The sequence below is a fragment of the Rhinoraja longicauda genome, chromosome 13 (assembly GCF_053455715.1).
Source record: "Rhinoraja longicauda isolate Sanriku21f chromosome 13, sRhiLon1.1, whole genome shotgun sequence".
NCBI lineage: Eukaryota > Metazoa > Chordata > Chondrichthyes > Rajiformes > Arhynchobatidae > Rhinoraja > Rhinoraja longicauda.
In genome coordinates this window covers 53,799,383-53,818,031 of record NC_135965.1, presented here as the reverse complement: position 1 = coordinate 53,818,031, position 18,649 = coordinate 53,799,383, and the positions used below count along the sequence as shown (strand labels likewise).

Here is an 18,649-nt window from a genome sequence, read left to right as displayed (position 1 = left end):
ATCTTTGGCCCATTATATACCTTTGTTCAGGTTTGATCTGGCAACACAGTATGCTGAAGTGCCACCAGATTTAAAGGCATTGTTGCGTGCCCTCAACAGATTCTGTACTTCCTTATACATATTGCGCAGATAAAGGATCTAGACACAACATGCCAGGCTTTATTACCATCATCTATATGACTTCTTATCTTTAAAGTTATACGGACATACACTACAAGGCAATTACATCTTGTATTTGCATATAGCACCTTCCCTGATGTATTATCATTGTAAACCATCTATACCTTGTAAAGTCAAAACTTTCCCCCTTCCCATCAAGCACACAACTAGTTTTAATCACGTATTAATAAGGGAAACAAATGAAGCAAAACATCAAATTTCTCTGAAAATCATTCAGTTTATATTTTTAAATTGATCGTGAAAATTGCCTTTACCAGATAGAAATGCATTGAGGTTACAGACCAAAATTACAGTGGAATTGAGGAAGTACTCAGCAGTTTTAACATGAGAATTGCCAGCACCTGCTCAACACAGTTATCGTGGCCCTGTCTCTATCAACTAAAGCTCAGGAACAAATAGAATAGATTGGCCTAATTATACAGTCCCACAACTGCACCAGTTTGCTGTGACAGGGTTACAAAGATCAGTGATTGAGGATTGGCACCATCACACATGCTTTATCACTGTGTGTGTCCTAACCACGTTGAGAGGTGACATTTCGGGTTGAGACCCTACTCTACAGTGAGGTGCCTACAACAGCTGCTGCAGGTTCAATGCCAACGTCCCTAGGTGCAGAGATACATCACACAAACCGGGGTGGGGGTCAGAAATTGGTGTTTGATTCTAATTCAAATTACACAAGGGAATTGTAGTGTATCCAGATCAGAGGAAGCTGTCAGATAAGTTTAACATTTAATGTTTCATTGTTTTATGCACACTTCATACTATGACTTTAGAACACCCGTGAATTTAATTCTACCACACATTCCTCAATATCAAGGCCTAAATCATTGAACTGTTATTGAATTGAATTAAATATCTGTATGTAGTTGGACAATATAACTGGAATAAACGTTCAATTAATGATCCACTTCCAGCAACTATTTTCTTTGCGTTATTGGAATTCATAGAATTCCAAACATGTGCGCCATATGTGGCTGAAAAGGTCTGTTCCATGTTTTTATTTTCCATGGGAGAAAAGTACTTCCTCCAAGATGGATATGTGATGGGGTAGAATCGATTTATAATCCATACAGAGATGCCATTGCATTCTTTGCCAATGAAGGGACCTAGGTATTCCTCCTGACAACAACTCTTCAGCACACGGGTAATCAGTTGAGGACCTTGCTGACCCCAAATATGTCCAATGTAATTGGCCACAAAATCATTCATGCAATTCCATAGAAAAGGATGGTGCCTGTGATGGAAACCCATTGCCCCGTTATTGATCATATCTGAGCTCTGTGGACATGTAAATTTGCCAAAGGGCAACGGCTTCATTGATATAATGTCAGTGTCCAGGTAGATGCCCCCGTACTTCCACAGCACTGCTAATCTGCAGCCGTCAGCAAACACATGGAGCCAATACTTCTCCTTTTTTGGATCCACCTGTGATAAAATGGAGAAAGAAACATTATCTTAATTTCAAGTCTTTCTAATCATCCTCTTTCCCAGTCTTTGTGCGCGTAGTATAAAAAATAAAGTGGATGAGCTTGAGGCTCAGTTAGTCATGGGCAAGTATGATGTTGTAGGGATCACTGAGACATGGCTACAAGAGGACCAGGGCTGGCAACTGAATGTTCAGGGGTACACAACGTATAGAAAAGACAGACAGGTGGGCAGAGGGGGTGGGGTTGCTCTGATGGTAAGGAATGATATTCATTCCCTTGCAAGGGGTGACATAGAATCAGGAGATGTTGAATCAGTATGGATAGAAATGAGAAATTGTAAGGGTAAAAAGACCCTAATGGGAGTTATCTATAGGCCCCCAAACAGTAGCCTCGACATAGGGTGCAAGTTGAATCAGGAGATAAAATTGGCGTGTCAAAAATGTAATGCTAAGGTGGTTATGGGAGATTTCAACATGCAGGTAGACTGGGAAAATCAGGTTGGAAATGGACCCCAGGAAAGAGAGTTTGTAGAGTGCCTTCGAGATGGATTCTTAGAACAGCTTGTACTGGAGCCTACCAGGGACAAGGCAATTCTGGATTTAGTGTTGTGTAATGATCCTGATCTGATAAGGGGACTAGAGGTAAAAGAGCCATTAGGAGGCAGTGATCACAACATGATAAGTTTTACTCTGCAAATGGAAAGGCAGAAGGGAAAATCGGAAGTGTCAGTATTACAGTATAGCAAAGGGGATTACTGAGGCATGAGGCAGGAGCTGGCCAAAATTGACTGGAAGGAGGCCCTAGCAGGGAAGACGGTAGAACAGCAATGGCAGGTATTCCTGGGAATAATGCAGAGGTTGCAGGATCAATTTATTCCAAAGAGGTGGAAAGACTCTAAGGGGAGTAAGAGACACCTGTGGCTGACAAGGGAAGTCAGGGACAGCATAAAAATTAAGGAGAGGAAGTATAACATAGCAAAGAAGAGTGGGAAGACAGAGGATTGGGACTCTTTTAAAGAGCAACAAAAGTTAACTAAAAAGGCAATACGGGGAGAAAAGATGAGGTACGAGGGTAAACTAGCCAATAATATAAAGGAGGATAGCAAAAGTTTTTTTAGGTACGTGAAGAGGAAAAAATAGTCAAGGCAAATGTGGGTCCCTTGAAGACAGAAGCAGGGGAATTTATTATGGGGAACAAAGAAATGGCAGACGAGTTAAACCGTTACTTTGGATCTGTCTTCACTGAGGAAGATACACACAATCTCCCAAATGTTCTAGGGGCCGGAGAACCTAGGGTGATGGAGGAACTGAAGGAAATCCACATTAGGCAGGAAATGGTTTTGGGTAGACTGATGGGACTGAAGGCTGATAAATCTCTAGGGCTTGATGGTCTGCATCCCAGGGTACTTAAGGAGGTGGCTCTAGAAATAGTGGAAGCATTGGAGATCATTTTTCAATGTTCTATAGATTCAGGATCAGTTCCTGTGGATTGGAGGATAGCAAATGTTATCCCACTTTTTAAGAAAGGAGGGAGAGAGAAAACGGGTAATTTTAGACCAGTTAGTCTGACATCAGTGGTGGGGAAGATGCTGGAGTCAATTATAAAAGACGAAATTGCTGAGCATTTGGATAGCAGTAACAGGATTATTCCGAGTCAGCATGGATTTATGAAGGGGAAATCATGCTTGACAAATCTACTGGAATTTTTTGAGGATGTAACTAGGAAAATTGACAGGGGAGAGTCAGTGGATGTGGTATACCTCGACTTTCAGAAAGCCTTCGACAAGGTCCCACATAGGAGATTAGTGGGTAAAATTAGGGCACATGGTATTGGGGGTAGGGTACTGACATGGATAGAAAATTGGTTGACAGACAGAAAGCAAAGAGTGGGGATAAATGGGTCCCTTTCGGAATGGCAGGCAGTGACCAGTGGGGTACCGCAAGGTTCGGTGCTGGGACCCCAGCTATTTACGATATACATTAATGACTTAGATGAAGGGATTAAAAGTACCATTAGCAAATTTGCAGATGATACTAAGCTGGGGAAAAGTGTGAATTGTGAGGAAGATGCAATAAGGCTGCAGGGTGACTTGGACAGGTTGTGTGAGTGGGCGGATACATGGCAGATGCAGTTTAATGTAGATAAGTGTGAGGTTATTCACTTTGGATGTAAGAATAGAAAGGCAGATTATTATCTGAATGGTGTCAAGTTAGGAGGAGGGGGAGTTCAACGAGATCTGGGTGTCCTAGTGCATCAGTCAATGAAAGGAAGCATGCAGGTACAGCAGGCAGTGAAGAAAGCCAATGGAATGTTGGCCTTCATAACAAGAGGAGTTGAGTATAGGAGCAAAGAGGTCCTTCTACAGTTGTACCGGGCCCTGGTGAGACCGTACCTAGAGTACTGTGTGCAGTTTTGGTCTCCAAATTTGAGGAAGGATATTCTTGCTATGGAGGGCGTGCAGCGTAGGTTCACTAGGTTAATTCCCGGAATGGCGGGACTGTCGTATGTTGAAAGGCTGGAGCGATTGGGCTTGTATACACTGGAATTTAGAAGGATGAGGGGGGATCTTATTGAAACATATAAGATAATTAGGGGATTGGACACATTAGACGCAGGAAACATGTTCCCAATGTTGGGGGAGTCCAGAACAAGGGGCCACAGTTTAAGAATAAGGGGTAGGCTATTTAGAACGGAGATGAGGAAGAACTTTTTCAGTCAGAGAGTGGTGAAGGTGTGGAATTCTCTGCCTCAGAAGGCAGTGGAGGCCAGTTCGTTGGATACTTTCAAGAGAGAGCTGGATAGAGCTCTTAAGGATAGCGGAGTGAGGGGTATGGGGAGAAGGCAGGAACGGGGTACTGATTGAGAGTGATCAGCCATGATCGCATTGAATGGCGGTGCTGGCTCGAAGGGCTGAATGGCCTACTCCTGCACCTATTGTCTATTGTCTATTGTCTATTGTCTATTTCCTGAAGCCACAGCTCATTCACCATGGAGGACACCTTCCAGTGACTGTAGTCAAGGCACAAAGACACCAGTCTGATCAGAGTCTTGAATGAAACGTCACCCATTCCTTCTCTCCAGAGATGCAGTCTGTCCTGCTGAGTTACTCCAGGATTTGGTGTCTATCTTCAGTTTAATCCAGCATCTGCAGTTCCTTCCTACATAAAGACACTACAATCCGTTCTCAAAGGGAGCATGTGAATTGACTGTTCCACACAATCCCACATTACAAAACACTGCTGCTCCAATAAAGTGTTGTAATAAATAAGACAAGGGGGATGTTGTGATATTGCTGGGACTACTTTGTGTATCCAAGGATTACTTTGTATGCCTGTGTATATAAGTGATTGGTGTGATTAGGCGGTCACTCTGGATCCAGGCGGCCTTGGAATAAACAGCCTGGAGTACAAGCTGCACCATGATAACATCTTAAACATGTGCACTCGTGGTCCGTCCAGAGTCACAACAAAGGTACAACAGGTACCGGACCACGAAGGACAACATGGTGGCAGCGGTTTGGGTGTTTAGCCTAGAAAAGGAAAACAACAAAAAAAACAAGAAAAAAAGTTAACAAGTGCGTAAGAAAAAAAAGAAAAAAAGAAGGTTAACAAAAAGGAACCCAGCAAAAAGGTTAACAGGAAAATAAGATAGAGCCCTGAAGAACGAAAAAAGTTTCCCGCTCGGTAAGGGGCCAATATATGTAGGTATACTTACCTGCTCAGTAGTCAGCGGCGAGCTGCCGACGTGATGCTGCAAGCTGCTGAGGGCGGTGTGTGAAGGCCCACATCGCGCCCCAGCACCTGTGCAGGCCCGAGATTAGGAGCCTGCGACTGCTTCGTGGGGGAGAGACCGGAGGCGACCGGGAGGCCCGACACCCACGGAGGTGTACGGTGACCGGGGAAGACCGACACCCACGGAGGTGTGCGGCGACCGGGAGACCCGACACCCACGGAGGTGTGCGGCGACCGGGGGAGGCCGGGAGACCCGACACCCACGGAGGTGTGCGGTGACCGGGGAAGACCGACACCCACGGAGGTATGCGGCGACCGGTAAGACCGACACCCACGGAGGTGTGCGGCGACCGGGGGAGGCTGACACCCACGGAGGTGTGCGGCGACCGGGAGAGCCCTGGAGGAGACCGACACCCACGGAGGTGTGCGGCGACCGGAGGGGGTCGGCGACAGGAGGGACCGACCACCCGCGGAGGTGAGGCGGCAGGTAAGGCCGAGGCACTACATACTAACCCAGGCGCGTCGACCGTAGAGTCGGGACGGCCCTGGGCCCGAGGCAGCTGCCGGGAGCACCTGTGGGCGTGGCCGGGGAGCACCTGTGGGCGGGGCCAGCTCGCAGCGGCAGCGCGTTCGAAAAGTTGAACGGCAGCTGCCGGGGAGTACCTGTGGGCGGGGCCAGCGCGCACTGCAGCGGAGGCGCGATCGCACCACGATTCCAGCAGTGGGAGGCCAGCAGTGCCAGCCCAGCAGTGGGAGCCCAGCAGTGCCAGCCCAGCAGTGGGAGCCCAGCAGTGCCAGCCCAGCAGTGAGAGCCCAGCAGTGCCAGCCCAGCAGTGGGAGCCCAGCAGTGGGAGCCCAGCAGTGCCAACCCAGCAGTGGGAGCCCAGCAGTGCCAGCCCAGCAGTAGGAGCCCAGCAGTGCAGCCCAGCAGTGGGAGCCCAGCAGTGCCAACCCAGCAGTGGGAGCCCAGCAGTGGGAGCCCAGCAGTGCCAACCCAGCAGTGGGAGCCCAGCAGTGCCAGCCCAGCAGTGGGAACCCAGCAGTGGGAGCCCAGCAGTGCCAGCCCAGCAGTGGGAGGCCAGCAGTGGGAACCCAGCAGTGGGAGCCCAGCAGTGCCAGCCCAGCAGTGGGAGGCCAGCAGTGGCAGGCAAATCATGGTGGTGGAGCATCTAGAGCCTACACTACGTTTGATCTACACAGCACGTCTTCTTGAGGGGAAGATATGGAACAAAATGAATATTTTGTGTTTAATGACCTGTGTAGTGATCTGTGTACTGAAAGCTTAATGTATTATATTTGATGCTTTTGTATGAATGTATATATCTGTGGAGTGACCACACGGAGTGAGTGCCCACACGGAGTGAGTGACCACACGGAATGAGTGACCACACGGAGTGAGTGACCACACGGAGATGAGTGACCACCCAGAGATGAGTGACCACCCAGAGATGAGTGACCACCCGGCGATGGGTGAAATTCTGCAGAGGAATGACCACCATGATGGCGAAAAAAGCAATTGTGTTTAATTGTGTTTAGTTGTGCTATTGGTTTTGTTTGCAAAAAGCAATGGTGTTTTGGTTTTGTTTGTTAAATATATTTTAGCCCTCGAATGGTAAAGAAAACAATTTTATATAAGACAAGGGGGATGTTGTAATATATAAGACAAGGGGGATGTTGTGATATTGCTGGGACTACTTTGTGTATCCAAGGACTACTTTGTATGCCTGTGTATATAAGTGATTGGTGTGATTAGGCGGTCACACTGGATGCAGGTGGCCACGGAATAAACAGCCTGGAATTGAGCTCCAGCAATGTAACCTTTTATACACGTGTACTTGTGGTCCTTCCAGAGTCACTAAAGGTACAACAGGTACCGGATCACGAAGTACAACATAAAGCACATCATAAACCCACTACCTATCCTTTAATTCATGTTAATCTGGCAGGTCCACTCCTTGAGAAACAACTTTCTACTCTCTATATCTTTGTTCATGAAAAAAGAGTCATCCCGTTATAAAGGTCAAAGCAATTTATTCGGTCTGTTACATGTACCTGATCACTGCACTCATTGATACTTGCCCCATTTATCTACAAGGTCCGTGGTGATTCATGTGCTTACCAAGATGCTTTGTAAATATTGTGAAAGAACCTGCCTCCATCATGCTTACATTCCAGATAGCAACTAGTCTCAGGGTGAAAATCAATCCCATTTAATCCACCTCATAATTTGTATAATTCCATCACCCCTTGGGGCCTTCTTCAGGGAAATGTAACTCAGCATATTCAATCTCTGTTTACCTGGACAGAGCTACGCAGCATGAGAAGAGGTCGTTTGGCCCAACATACATGACGACCACAGTATATAACCAAACTTGTTCTACTTGCTTGTGGCTGGACGTATATCCATCCACATTATTCTTACCCAGTACCATTTCCTCTGGCAGGTAACTCCAGAGATTCATCACCCCCTGTATGAATAGTTTGCCCCTAGGGTCCCTTTTAAACCTTTCCCCTCTCAGCTAAAACCTGTGCCGATTGTTTTAGACCGCCCTTTCCTGGCTAATCAACTTATCTTTGTCTCTTGAGATTCAATAAACCTCTATAAAGTCTCTCCTTGGCCTCCAATGCACAAGGGAAGAAAGATACAGCCTATTCAGCCTCTCCTTTGAATTCAAAACTTCTAGAACTGGTAACTTCTTCAAAAATCTTTTTTGCTGCCTTTGCAGTTACTGTTTTGACTAAAATACTCCAATCCAGCTAACATAGTGGTCATTAATATATATTATAAACATTAAATAATGCAGCAGTGATTCTTATAGTGCACCATGGGCCACATTCTGTTTTCCATTACTAAGCCAATTTTGGATCCAATTAGCCAGCTTGCCTAGATCCCATGGTTTAAAACTTTTGGACCAGCCGACCATGCACAACTTTGTCAAAGCCTTACTAAAATCCTGTCAAATTAGTGCAAGAATTTTTCACATAGCCATGCTGCTTACATCCAATCAATCCCTAACTTTCGAAATTATAAATTATGTTCATTTATTTTCTTTCCAATACCTAGTTTACCTCTGATGTAATACTCATTGGACTGTAGTAACCAGGACTGGCCATTGTTGCCTACCATCCCTATCTTCCTTTTTCTTTTATTTGAAGATAGACACAAAATCTGGAATAACTCAGCAGGACAGGCAGCATCTCTGGAAGGAAGGAATGGGTGATGTTACGGGTTGAGACCCTTCTTCAGACTGCTGGACCAGCCGACCATGCACAACTTTTGTTACTCCAGCTTTTCAAAGGTTCAAAGGTTCAAAGGTCAGTTTATTGTCGCCTGCATCAATTAAACTACAGTGAAACATGAATTACCGTACCGCCATACAAAAAAAAAGCAACTAGATACACAGCTACATAGAAGTTAACATAAAATATCCACCATAGTGAATTCCCCACATCCCTCACTGAGTTGGAAGGCAATAAAGTCCAAGTTTCTTCCTCTTTTTGTGTCTATCTTTGGTTTAAACCAGCACCTGCAGTTCCTTCTGACACATTTTTCCTTTATCTGTATAGACTGCGTTGCTGGGCATGTCCCAGTACATCAGAATATACAATATTACTCAGATTTGACAATATCTGCACCAATTGCACAGACAAATTAGTTCCACTGCCACTTAACAGCTGCATTATTTCGCACTAACAATGAGGTTCCATCTCATCAACTTATTACACTCCTTTGTGTGATAGATTGATACATCTTTGGGTCCTCATCTTTCTGCAGTAAAGTATGACTGGAGTAAATTGTCAGGCATGATCCTGGTGAGGAGGAGGGGCTGAATGGTCTATTCTTGCCACTTCTCATGTCTGATGCCCGTCTAATGTTTTCAAGAGAGAATTAGATATAGCTCTTAGGGCTAACGGAACTAGGAAAAGGGGAGGTGCAACGAGACGAGGGTTTGTTTATACAACAGTCACTGAAAGTAAGCAGGCAGTGACGAAAGCTAATGGCACGTTAGCCTTCATTGCAAGAGGATTTGAGTTTAGGAGCAAGGAGGTCCTACTGCTGTTATACAGGGCCCTGGTGAGACTGCACCTGGAGTATTGTGTGCAATTTTGGACTCCTAATTTGAAGAAGGACATTATTGCTATTAAGGGAATGGCATTCCTCAGCCTCCTATACACAAATGAAGAAATATACTGCCTATCCAGCCTCTCCTTATAAATCAAAACCACTACAACTGATAACTTCCTCAAAAACATAACTTCCTTAAAAATCCAGACAACATTGTGGTCATTAACACCTAATTTAAACATCGGATATTGCAGCAGCAAATATTTAAAAATCTATCAATTCATGCTTTATAGATGTCCAACCATTAAACATTCACTGACTTATTTGGCAGAAAATCCCAAAGATTCACCACACCACCCTGTGACTGAGAAAAGTTCCTCCTCAATTATCCTGAATAGCCAAAGTCCTATTTGGAGATAGTCACCCCCTTAATATGGACACATAGTCAAGGGAAACACCATCTCAGTATTTACCCTGTCAAGCACCTTACAAATTTTGGACATTTCAAGGTGATAACTTGTGTGTTGTCTAATCTTAGGTGAGCACTGGCACAAGATGCTCAATCTTGTTATACAACAAACCTGCCATGCAAGGAATCAACCTGGTGCAACTTTACTGCACTCCACTTAGTGCATACATTCTTCCTCATTCAAGGAGACCAGACCTGGACGCAAATTTCAGATAGACTGAGTCAACTTACTCCCAGGAAGAAAATAGTTAATGCACACCCTTCCGATCATCCAAATGTCTTTTAAGTGCTGTCATAGTAGCTGCCTCAAGCAGTTCCTCCAGCTCATTCCATAAACAGACCATTCACTTTGTAGAAAACCAGGCCTCATGATCCTATTGTGTGCATTCACCTGATGCATGTCCCTAACGACATTAGACTCGTAAGCTTCAAGAACAAATTCGTGGCCTGTCCAATCTCTTCCTATAATTTAGTCCTTGCTTCCTGGTTAATATCATGGTAAAGCTTTTCTTCGCTCAATCAAACTTAATGGAATCTTTCCTGGGTGATCAAAACAAAACACAAAACTCCAGTTGGGGCCTCACCAAATTCTTGTGCAACTGCACCATCATCAACATCCTAACTTCTATACTTAATGATTTCACTGATGTGGGCCAGCATGTCTCGTCATTACCACCTCCCCACAGCCAAAAATTGATCATTGGGGACTGCACTTTTGTTTGGTCATTGGTGCTGCCTCAGATTTGTTTTGTACCTTTTCATACCTCTAGTTACTCTCTCCCCGACTCTCAGTCTGAAGAAGGGTCTCGACCCAAAATGGCACCTGTTCCTTTTCTCCAGAGATGCTGCCTGACCCGTCGAGTTACTCCAGCATTTTGTGTCTATCTTTATGTCTAATGCCTTCTTCACCACCCTGTCCACATATGATGTTACTTTCTGTGAATTATGTACTTGTACTCCTAGCTCCCTCTATTCTGCAGCCTTCCCCAGGGGCCTAAATTTTACTGAGAAAGTCCTACTCTGGTTTGACGACCCAAACTGTAACACATCACACTTTCTTCTTATTGGTTACCTTTTGATACCAGAATTTCAACGAAGTATCTTCAAACATTTCGGCAGCGTTTAAAGGTAGAAGGACAACATTCTTCACTGAGGAGAGCAACGGGATGAGTCTGTACTTAGGCTCTGGATACTGGCTCAAGTTGCCACTGAACCTCTTCATGAAGAAATAGATTGGTTTATCTGGGTTTTGACGAGCAGTGGACTCCACTGAGCAAGCTACCAATGGCTTCAACTCCACATTGTCTGACGTTTCCACAAACATAATCCCAGGATTCAGGAGTGGATGAGGATCCTCCATGGTAGCTTCATCGTCCACGTGTGACATTCTTATCATGTCATTACGATCCTTGCGTTGTGATTCCATATACCAACGTGCATATAGCAGGACACAAACTCCAAATGTGATGATAAAGAAATAACCATGATGCATGGAAATCATGACGTGGCCTGAGGGTCTTCTGAAAAAGCTCCTGTGAAATATTGTTGGGTCTTTTGAATATTAATAACATTTCCATGGGAACAATTATTTCCCTTAGCAATTAGAATCAAATACCAGAGATTCCACATTTATGGTAATTATTAGTTTGATTAGAGATGAAATTAAAAAGTATCATTCGCAGAGGGGGGAGGGGCTTGAAATTGTTTGATAGCTTTGGATTGGAGCATGCTGTGAAGTCGGAAATTTCGAAAAAAAACAATTGCCAAGCAATTAGAAGTCTGATTTCTTTTGTGGCTCCAAAATCTACTTGAATGCTTCAGTATATTATTTATCTTTCTTTTTGATAGATAGATTCTTGATTAGTACAGGTGTCAGAGGTTATGGAGAGAAGGCAGGAGAATGGGGTGAGAAGAGACAGATATAGATCACATTGAATGTCGGAGTAGACTTGATGGGCCGAATGGCCTAATTCTGTTCCTATCGGTTATGATATTTTGTTAAATGAGTGGTTCCATAATTTTCTGGTTTCTTTTACTCAGTTTTTATTATGTGTGGAAAGTTCACTCTCAGTTATACCTTCATAAATTACAATAGTTGAGTTATGCATTGAAAATAAATAAATGGCGATGACAATTCCAATAGCAGAGCAGCAGTTAACAAATGGAAGGGCTGATGGGAAAGTGGATGTAACGACACGCTAGTCTGAATAAAGGACAGGCAGGGAGAGGTTCATTAATATGGGATAATAAAGGGATGAAGTGTAATTACTTCAATGCAAGGAGTTTAATGGGTAAACCTGATAAACTTAGAACCTGGGTCAGTGCTTGGAATTACATCATCCTGCTGCAGTTCTTCTCCAGCCACAGGCAAGGACTCAGAGGACTGGGGAGTGGCCAATGTTGTTTCTTTGTTTAAGAATGGAAGTCGTGAGAAACAAGGGAACTATTGGCCAGTAAGCCTCGTGTCAATGGTTGGAGAACTATGAGAGAATTCTTTTGAGACAGGGTTACTCCTGTTTGGAAGAGAATGGGTTAATTAGAGATAGCCAGTACATGACCGGTTGTGTGTTAATAACAATTGAATTTTTTGAGGAACGGCTGAAGGAGATTGATGAAGGTGTACATGGTGTACACATGGATTTTTGTGAGGCTTTTGATAAGGTCCCTCATGGTTGGCTCATCCAGAAGATTAAGATGTACGAGATTCCCAGTAACTTGGGCTACTGGATTCAGAACTGGGGTTTTGGAATTCATAGATTTCAGAGAGTTGTGGTGGAAGGTAGATATTCTGGCTGGTGGTCTGTGATCAGTGGAGTTCCACAGAGATCAGTGCTGGTACATCTACTTATAAATGACCAAGACATGAATGTAGATGGGTTGCTAAGTTAGAAATTATATTTAGTTATCCAACGAGAGGCTAAAACAATAAGTTGACCCAGGTAGTCCTGTTTGTGGACTTTGGGCAGTAGGTGGACAGAAGCTGTGCATATTGAAGCTGGAGGAGTGGAGGGAGGATTGACTGTAGATACAAGATCGGCAACAATGGTTAGACATTCCCCAATGGTGTGGAGTGTGCTGAGAGGTATTGTCTGAGAGCTGGCATCAAAAACATAAACACTGTCCTTCATTTGATGATGAGGTTTATCGAGCCATAGAGTTATAAAGTGATACAGTGTGGAAACAGGCCCTTCAGCCCATCCTGACCACACCAGCCATTAAGTCCCAGCTACAGTAGTCCCACCTGCCTGCATTTGGTCCATATTGTACCAAACCTGTCCTATCCATGTACTTGGCCAACTCCATAAACGTTGGGATAATCATTGCCTCACCTACCTCCTCTGACAGCTTGTTCCATACACCCACCACCCTTTGTGTGAAAAAGTTACCCCTCATATTCCTATTATACCATTTCCCCTTCATCTTAAATCTACAGAATGTCCTTTGGTCCTCGATTCACCTACTCTGGGCAAGACTCTGTGCAACTACCCGATCTATTCCTTTCATGAGGAATTGTGTTTGGGATGGTGGGACTAGTGTACATGGGACATGTTGGTTGCTGTGAGCAAGTTGGGCCGAAGGGCCGTTTCCACAGTGTATGACTAGAGCTCTATGCTCCAAAATGATCTTTGCCACTCCCACATTGACAATACTATCTTAAGCATCTTAATCTGTTCAAAATCCATCATTAACTCCAGCTGTCTAGAGTTCTCTTCTGTCTCCAATAATATTCCATTTGGAAAACAGTGTAATGTCTCTATTTTATGTCTACCCTTCTTCAGACTTGGACCATGGGTGATCTCAGCCTGGATTTTCCATGAAAAACAGTTTTGCTATTTTTTTGTCTTGGTACCATGTGCATAATTCAGAGAATGGAGATTAGCTTTTTCTCGATGCTCTGATCCTTTGCATTCCCACGACTGAGTGTGCCAGTGGAATCAATACCAAAATAGGTCCTGATGAATATATGGGGAGAGATTCATTACTGACAACAACAGCTGACAGCAATGTTGGGAACCCTGTTGGGGATTAACAGCACCTGACTGATCATCCAGAATTTATGAACTTTATTATTATTTTTTTTTAATTTTAATTTTTAAAAGCATATGCACAGATAGAAATAAAAGACAAATTTGTTACAAAGTTCTTACATGGCTTCAATTTTTAAATTTTTAAAGAGAAAAAATAAAAAGAAAGAAGAATGAAAAAGAAAAAAAAACTATAAACTATTGGGAAGAGAGAATAAAAAAAGAGTTATAACTATAAAAATTAAAGGGGGTAGATCCGGGAGACAATAACCACAGTTGTACATCCAACCCTAAACTCAAGTTTCAACTTTTAATTTTAAATTTTTATTTTATTCCTGTGTCAAACCCATTTACTTTTCTTAAAATTCAATAAATGGAGACCATATTTTAAAAAATAAATCAGGTTTGTCAATTAAGGCAAATCTTATTTTTTCCAAATGCAAGGTCTGTCATTTCCGTAATCCACATTTTAATTGTGGGGGTTATTGGTTTTTTCCAAAATTTAAGTATTAATTTTTTCGCAGTTGTTAAACTGTAATCAAGAAAATGTACCTGACTTGTTGTAAAGTTTGTAATATGTTCTGATAATCCTAATATTATTAATTTTGGATCCATATCCAATTGCTTTTCGATAACTTTAGAAACTATTTAAAAAATATCCAACCAGAAATTTTGCATTTTTATGCAAGTTACGGAAATATGAGTTAAATTAGCTTCTTGAAATTGACATTTATCACACATAGGAGAGATACTAGGAAAAATCCTATTTAATTTCGTCTTCGAATAATGTAGTCTATGTATTATTTTAAATTGTATTAAGGAATGTCTAGTATTTAATGAACATTGGTGTATATGTTGTAAACTTTCATCCCATATATCTTGCATTATGAGTTGGTTCAATTCATCCTCCCATGCTCTTCTATATAATTCTGATGACGGAATGTCAGTATCTAGGAGAGTATTATAAATAAAGGATATTAATTTACGAATTATAATGTCGATTCAGGCATACATCAAGAGTTTCTGGACCTCTAAATTTATATTCTTGCATGTGTAATTTTACATAATCTCTAAGTTGTAAATATCTAAAATAATTATTAACATGTAATCCGTACTTCTGTTGTAAATCCTGAAAAGAAAGAAAAGTTCCCTTATGATAAAGATCTCCCACCATTTTAATTCCATAACTTTTCCATTGAGCAAATCCTCTATCTAAGACAAACGGTTTAAAAGAAGGGTTATTCGCAATAGGGAGGAAAGAGGATAATTTACTCAGTTTTAAAGTAAGTTTTAATTGTTTCCAGGTACGGATAACACTATGTATAATCGGATTACCTCCATATGTTTTTTTATTTAAATTTATTGGAGCTAAGAGGATCGCACCAATGTCAAATGGTAAACAATCCTCTTTCTCCATCTTTAACCAATCCGGTTGTTGATCAGTGTCATCCAACCAGAGGGTTATATTTTTAATATTAACCGCCCAATAATAAAATAAGAAGTTAGGTAAAGCAATTCCTCCATTAGTTTTAGACTTACATAGATGTCTTTTATTTATTCTATGAGTCTTGTAGTCCCAAATAAAATTAGTAATAATTGAATCGATTTAAAAAAAAAACTTTTTTGGAAGATAGATCGGAATTGCTTGAAATAAGTATAGTAGATGTGGAAGAAAGATCATCTTTATAGCATTACTACGACCAACTAATGATATAGGGAGTGTTTTCCAAAATTGGATATTTCTGTGTAATTTAGTAAGTAAAGGAGGAAAATTTAATTTAAATATAGAAGTATATTTCCTAGTCACGTAAATTCCAAGATATTTAAACTTTTCATAGGCAATTTTAAAAGGAAATTGTTGAAGTATGGCCGGAATTTGTTCCATTATTGGCATAATTTCACTTTTGTACCAGTTAATTCTATAACCTGAAAATGAACCAAATTGAGTTATGAGATTTAATAAATTCGGAATGCTAATTTCAGGATTTGTAATGTATATTAATACATAAACCGCGTATAAAGAAATTTTATTGGTTGTATGTTTAGTGTTATAACCGTGAATGTCTAGATTTGATCTAATACTCTCAGCAAGTGGTTCTATAATGAGGGCAAATAGAAGTGGGGATAGTGGGCATCCTTGTCTACAACCCCTAAATAAATGAAATTTGGATGACAGCATTTGATTAGTTAATATTCTAGCTGTTGGGGATGTATATAAAAATTTCACCCATGAACAAAAATTTTCACCTAATTGAAATTTTTCCATCACTGAGAAAAGATAGGGCCATTCTACTTGATCAAATGCTTTTTCAGCATCTAGCGAAATGATTGCTAAATCTTCGTTTAATATTCTATTTGAATATATTATATTGAACAAGCGTCTCAAATTGAAAAATGAATATCGTTTAGATATAAAGCCTGATTGGTCGGGGTGTATCAATTTATCTATAACTAAACTTAATCTATGAGCTAAGATTTTCGCTAATATCTTCTGATCAGTATTTAAAAGAGCTATCGCTCTGTATGAACCAGGGTCTTCAGAATCCTTATCTTTTTTAGGAATAAGTATTATTGTTGATTCAGTCAGAGTTTGTGGTAATCTCTGTTGTTTAAAGGCGTAACTATATACAGTTTGCAAACGTGAAGAGATCAAATCACTATTTTTTAAATAAAATTCATTGTTTAAGCCGTCAGGGCCAGGGGTCTTCCCATTTTTCATGGATTTAATGGTCTCTTCAACGTCTTTCATAGTTATTTCTGCGCCCAATAAGTTTCTGTCACTCTCATTCAAACCAGGGAGGTTACATTCCTGCAAAAAGTTTTGCATCTGCGCAGAGCTATCTGTTATTTTTGATGAATATAATTTCTGATAAAATTGCAAAAATCTCTGATTAATGCCCTTGGGTAGTTTAAGCAAATCTCCGTTATCTGATCTAATTTTATGAATTGTAGATTTATCTTCTAGTTTACGGAGTTGACGTGCTAACAATTTCTGTGGTTTATCTCCAAATTCAAAATGTATTTGTTTAGTATATTGAAAAAGCCTTAAAATGTTAGCTGAGAGGTCAGACTGGGAATGGGAGGGGGAGTTGAAGTGCTCGACCAGTTTGGCTAACACGGACCGAGCGCAGGTGTTGAGCGAAGCGATCGCCGAGCCTGCGCTTGGTTTCGCCGATGTAAATAAGTTGACATCTGGACATGCAATAGATGAGGTTGGAGGAGGTGCAGGTGAACCTCTGTCTCATCTGGAAAGACTGTTTGGGTCCTTGGATAGAGTTGAGGGGGGAGGTAAAGGAACAGGTGTTGCATCTCGTGCGGTTGCAGGGGAAAGTGCCCAGGGATGGGGCGGTTTGGGTAGGAAGGGACGAGTGGACGAGAGAGTTACGGAGGGAACGGTCTCTGCGGAACGCAGAGAGGGGAGGGAATGGGAAAATATGGCCAGTGGTGGGGTCCCGTTGTAGGTGACGGAAATGTTGGCGGATGATTTGTTGGATCCGCTGGCTGGTGGGGTGGAAGGTGAGAACTAGGGGGATTCTGTCCTTGTTGCGAGTGGGGGGAGGGGGAGGAAGAGCGGAGCTGCGGGATGTAGAAGAGACCCTAGTGAGAGCGTCATCTATAATGGAAGAGGGGAAGCCCCGTTTCCTGAAGATTGAGGACATCTCGGATGCCCTAGTGTGAAACACCTCATCCCGGGCGCAGATGCGGCGTAGACGGAGGAATTGGGAGTAGAGGATAGACTTTTTGCAGGAGACCGGGTGGGAAGAAGTGTAGTCCAGTTAGCTGTACAAGTCAGTGGGTTTATAGTGGATGTCAGTCACTAGTCTGTCTCCTGTGATGGAGATGGTGAGGTCCAGAAACGGGAGGGAGATGTCTGAGATAGTCCAAGTATATTTAAGAGCAGGATGGAAATTGGAAGTGAAGTGTATGAAGTCAGTGAGTTCTGCATGGGTACAAGAGGTAGCACCAATGCAGTCGTCGATGTAGCAGAGGTGGAGTTCGGGGATGGGGCCGGTGTACGCCCGGAACAGGGATTGTTCGACGTACCCGACAAAGAGGCAGGCGTAGCTAGGGCCCATGCGAGTGCCCATAGCTACGCCTCTGGTTTGGAGGAAGTGGGAGGAGTCAAAGGAGAAGTTGTTAAGGGTAAGAACCAGCTCTGCTAGGCGGAGGAGAGTGTTGGTAGATGGGGATTGGCTGGTTCTACGGTCGAGGAAGAAACGGAGGGCTTCGAGACCATCCTTGTGGGGGATGGAAGTGTAGAATGACTGGACATCCATGGTAAAGATGAGGGAGTGGGGGCCTTGGAACCGGAAGTTATCGAGGAGATGGACAGCGTGTGAGGTGTCTTGGACGTAGGTGGGGAGAGATTTAACCAGGGGGGATAGGATAGAGTCGAGGTAGGTGGAAATAAGTTCGGTGGGACATGAGTAGGCAGAGACAATAGGTCTGCCGGGACAGTTCTGTTTATGGATTTTGAGTAGAAACATAGAAACATAGAAACATAGAAACATAGAAAATAGGTGCAGGAGTAGGCCATTCGGCCCTTCGGCCCTTCGAGCCTGCACCGCCATTCAATATGATCATAGCTGATCATCCAACTCAGTATCCCATACCTGCCTTCTCTCCATACCCCCTGATCTCTTTAGCCATAAGGGCCACATCTAACTAACTCCCTCTTAAATATAGCCAATGAACTGGCCTCAACTACCTTCTGTGGCAGAGAATTCCACAGATTCACCACTCTCTGT

General features: G+C 42.7%; 1 protein-coding gene across 1 annotated transcript; it reads right to left on the bottom strand.

Annotated features, from left to right (window-relative positions):
• Positions 1-1,002: 1,002 nt before the first annotated feature.
• On the bottom strand, positions 1,003-11,377 carry LOC144599334 (alpha-1,4-N-acetylglucosaminyltransferase-like). The gene is made up of 2 exons (XM_078410128.1): positions 10,949-11,377; positions 1,003-1,608 (listed from the first exon to the last, which is right to left on the bottom strand). The coding sequence occupies exons 1-2, from the start codon at positions 11,375-11,377 to the stop codon at positions 1,003-1,005; spliced, it is 1,035 nt and encodes a 344-aa protein (XP_078266254.1).
• Between the last annotated feature and the right edge of the window lie 7,272 nt (positions 11,378-18,649).

Excerpts from the sequence above, each read along its gene's own strand:
- LOC144599334 (XM_078410128.1), bottom strand. The coding sequence starts at position 11,377 with ATGATTTCCATGCATCATGGTTATTTCTTTATCATCACATTTGGAGTT. Across the intron at positions 1,609-10,948 it reads TGAAATTCTGGTATCAAAAG|GTGGATCCAAAAAAGGAGAA; the intron begins GTAACCAATAAG and ends ATTTTATCACAG.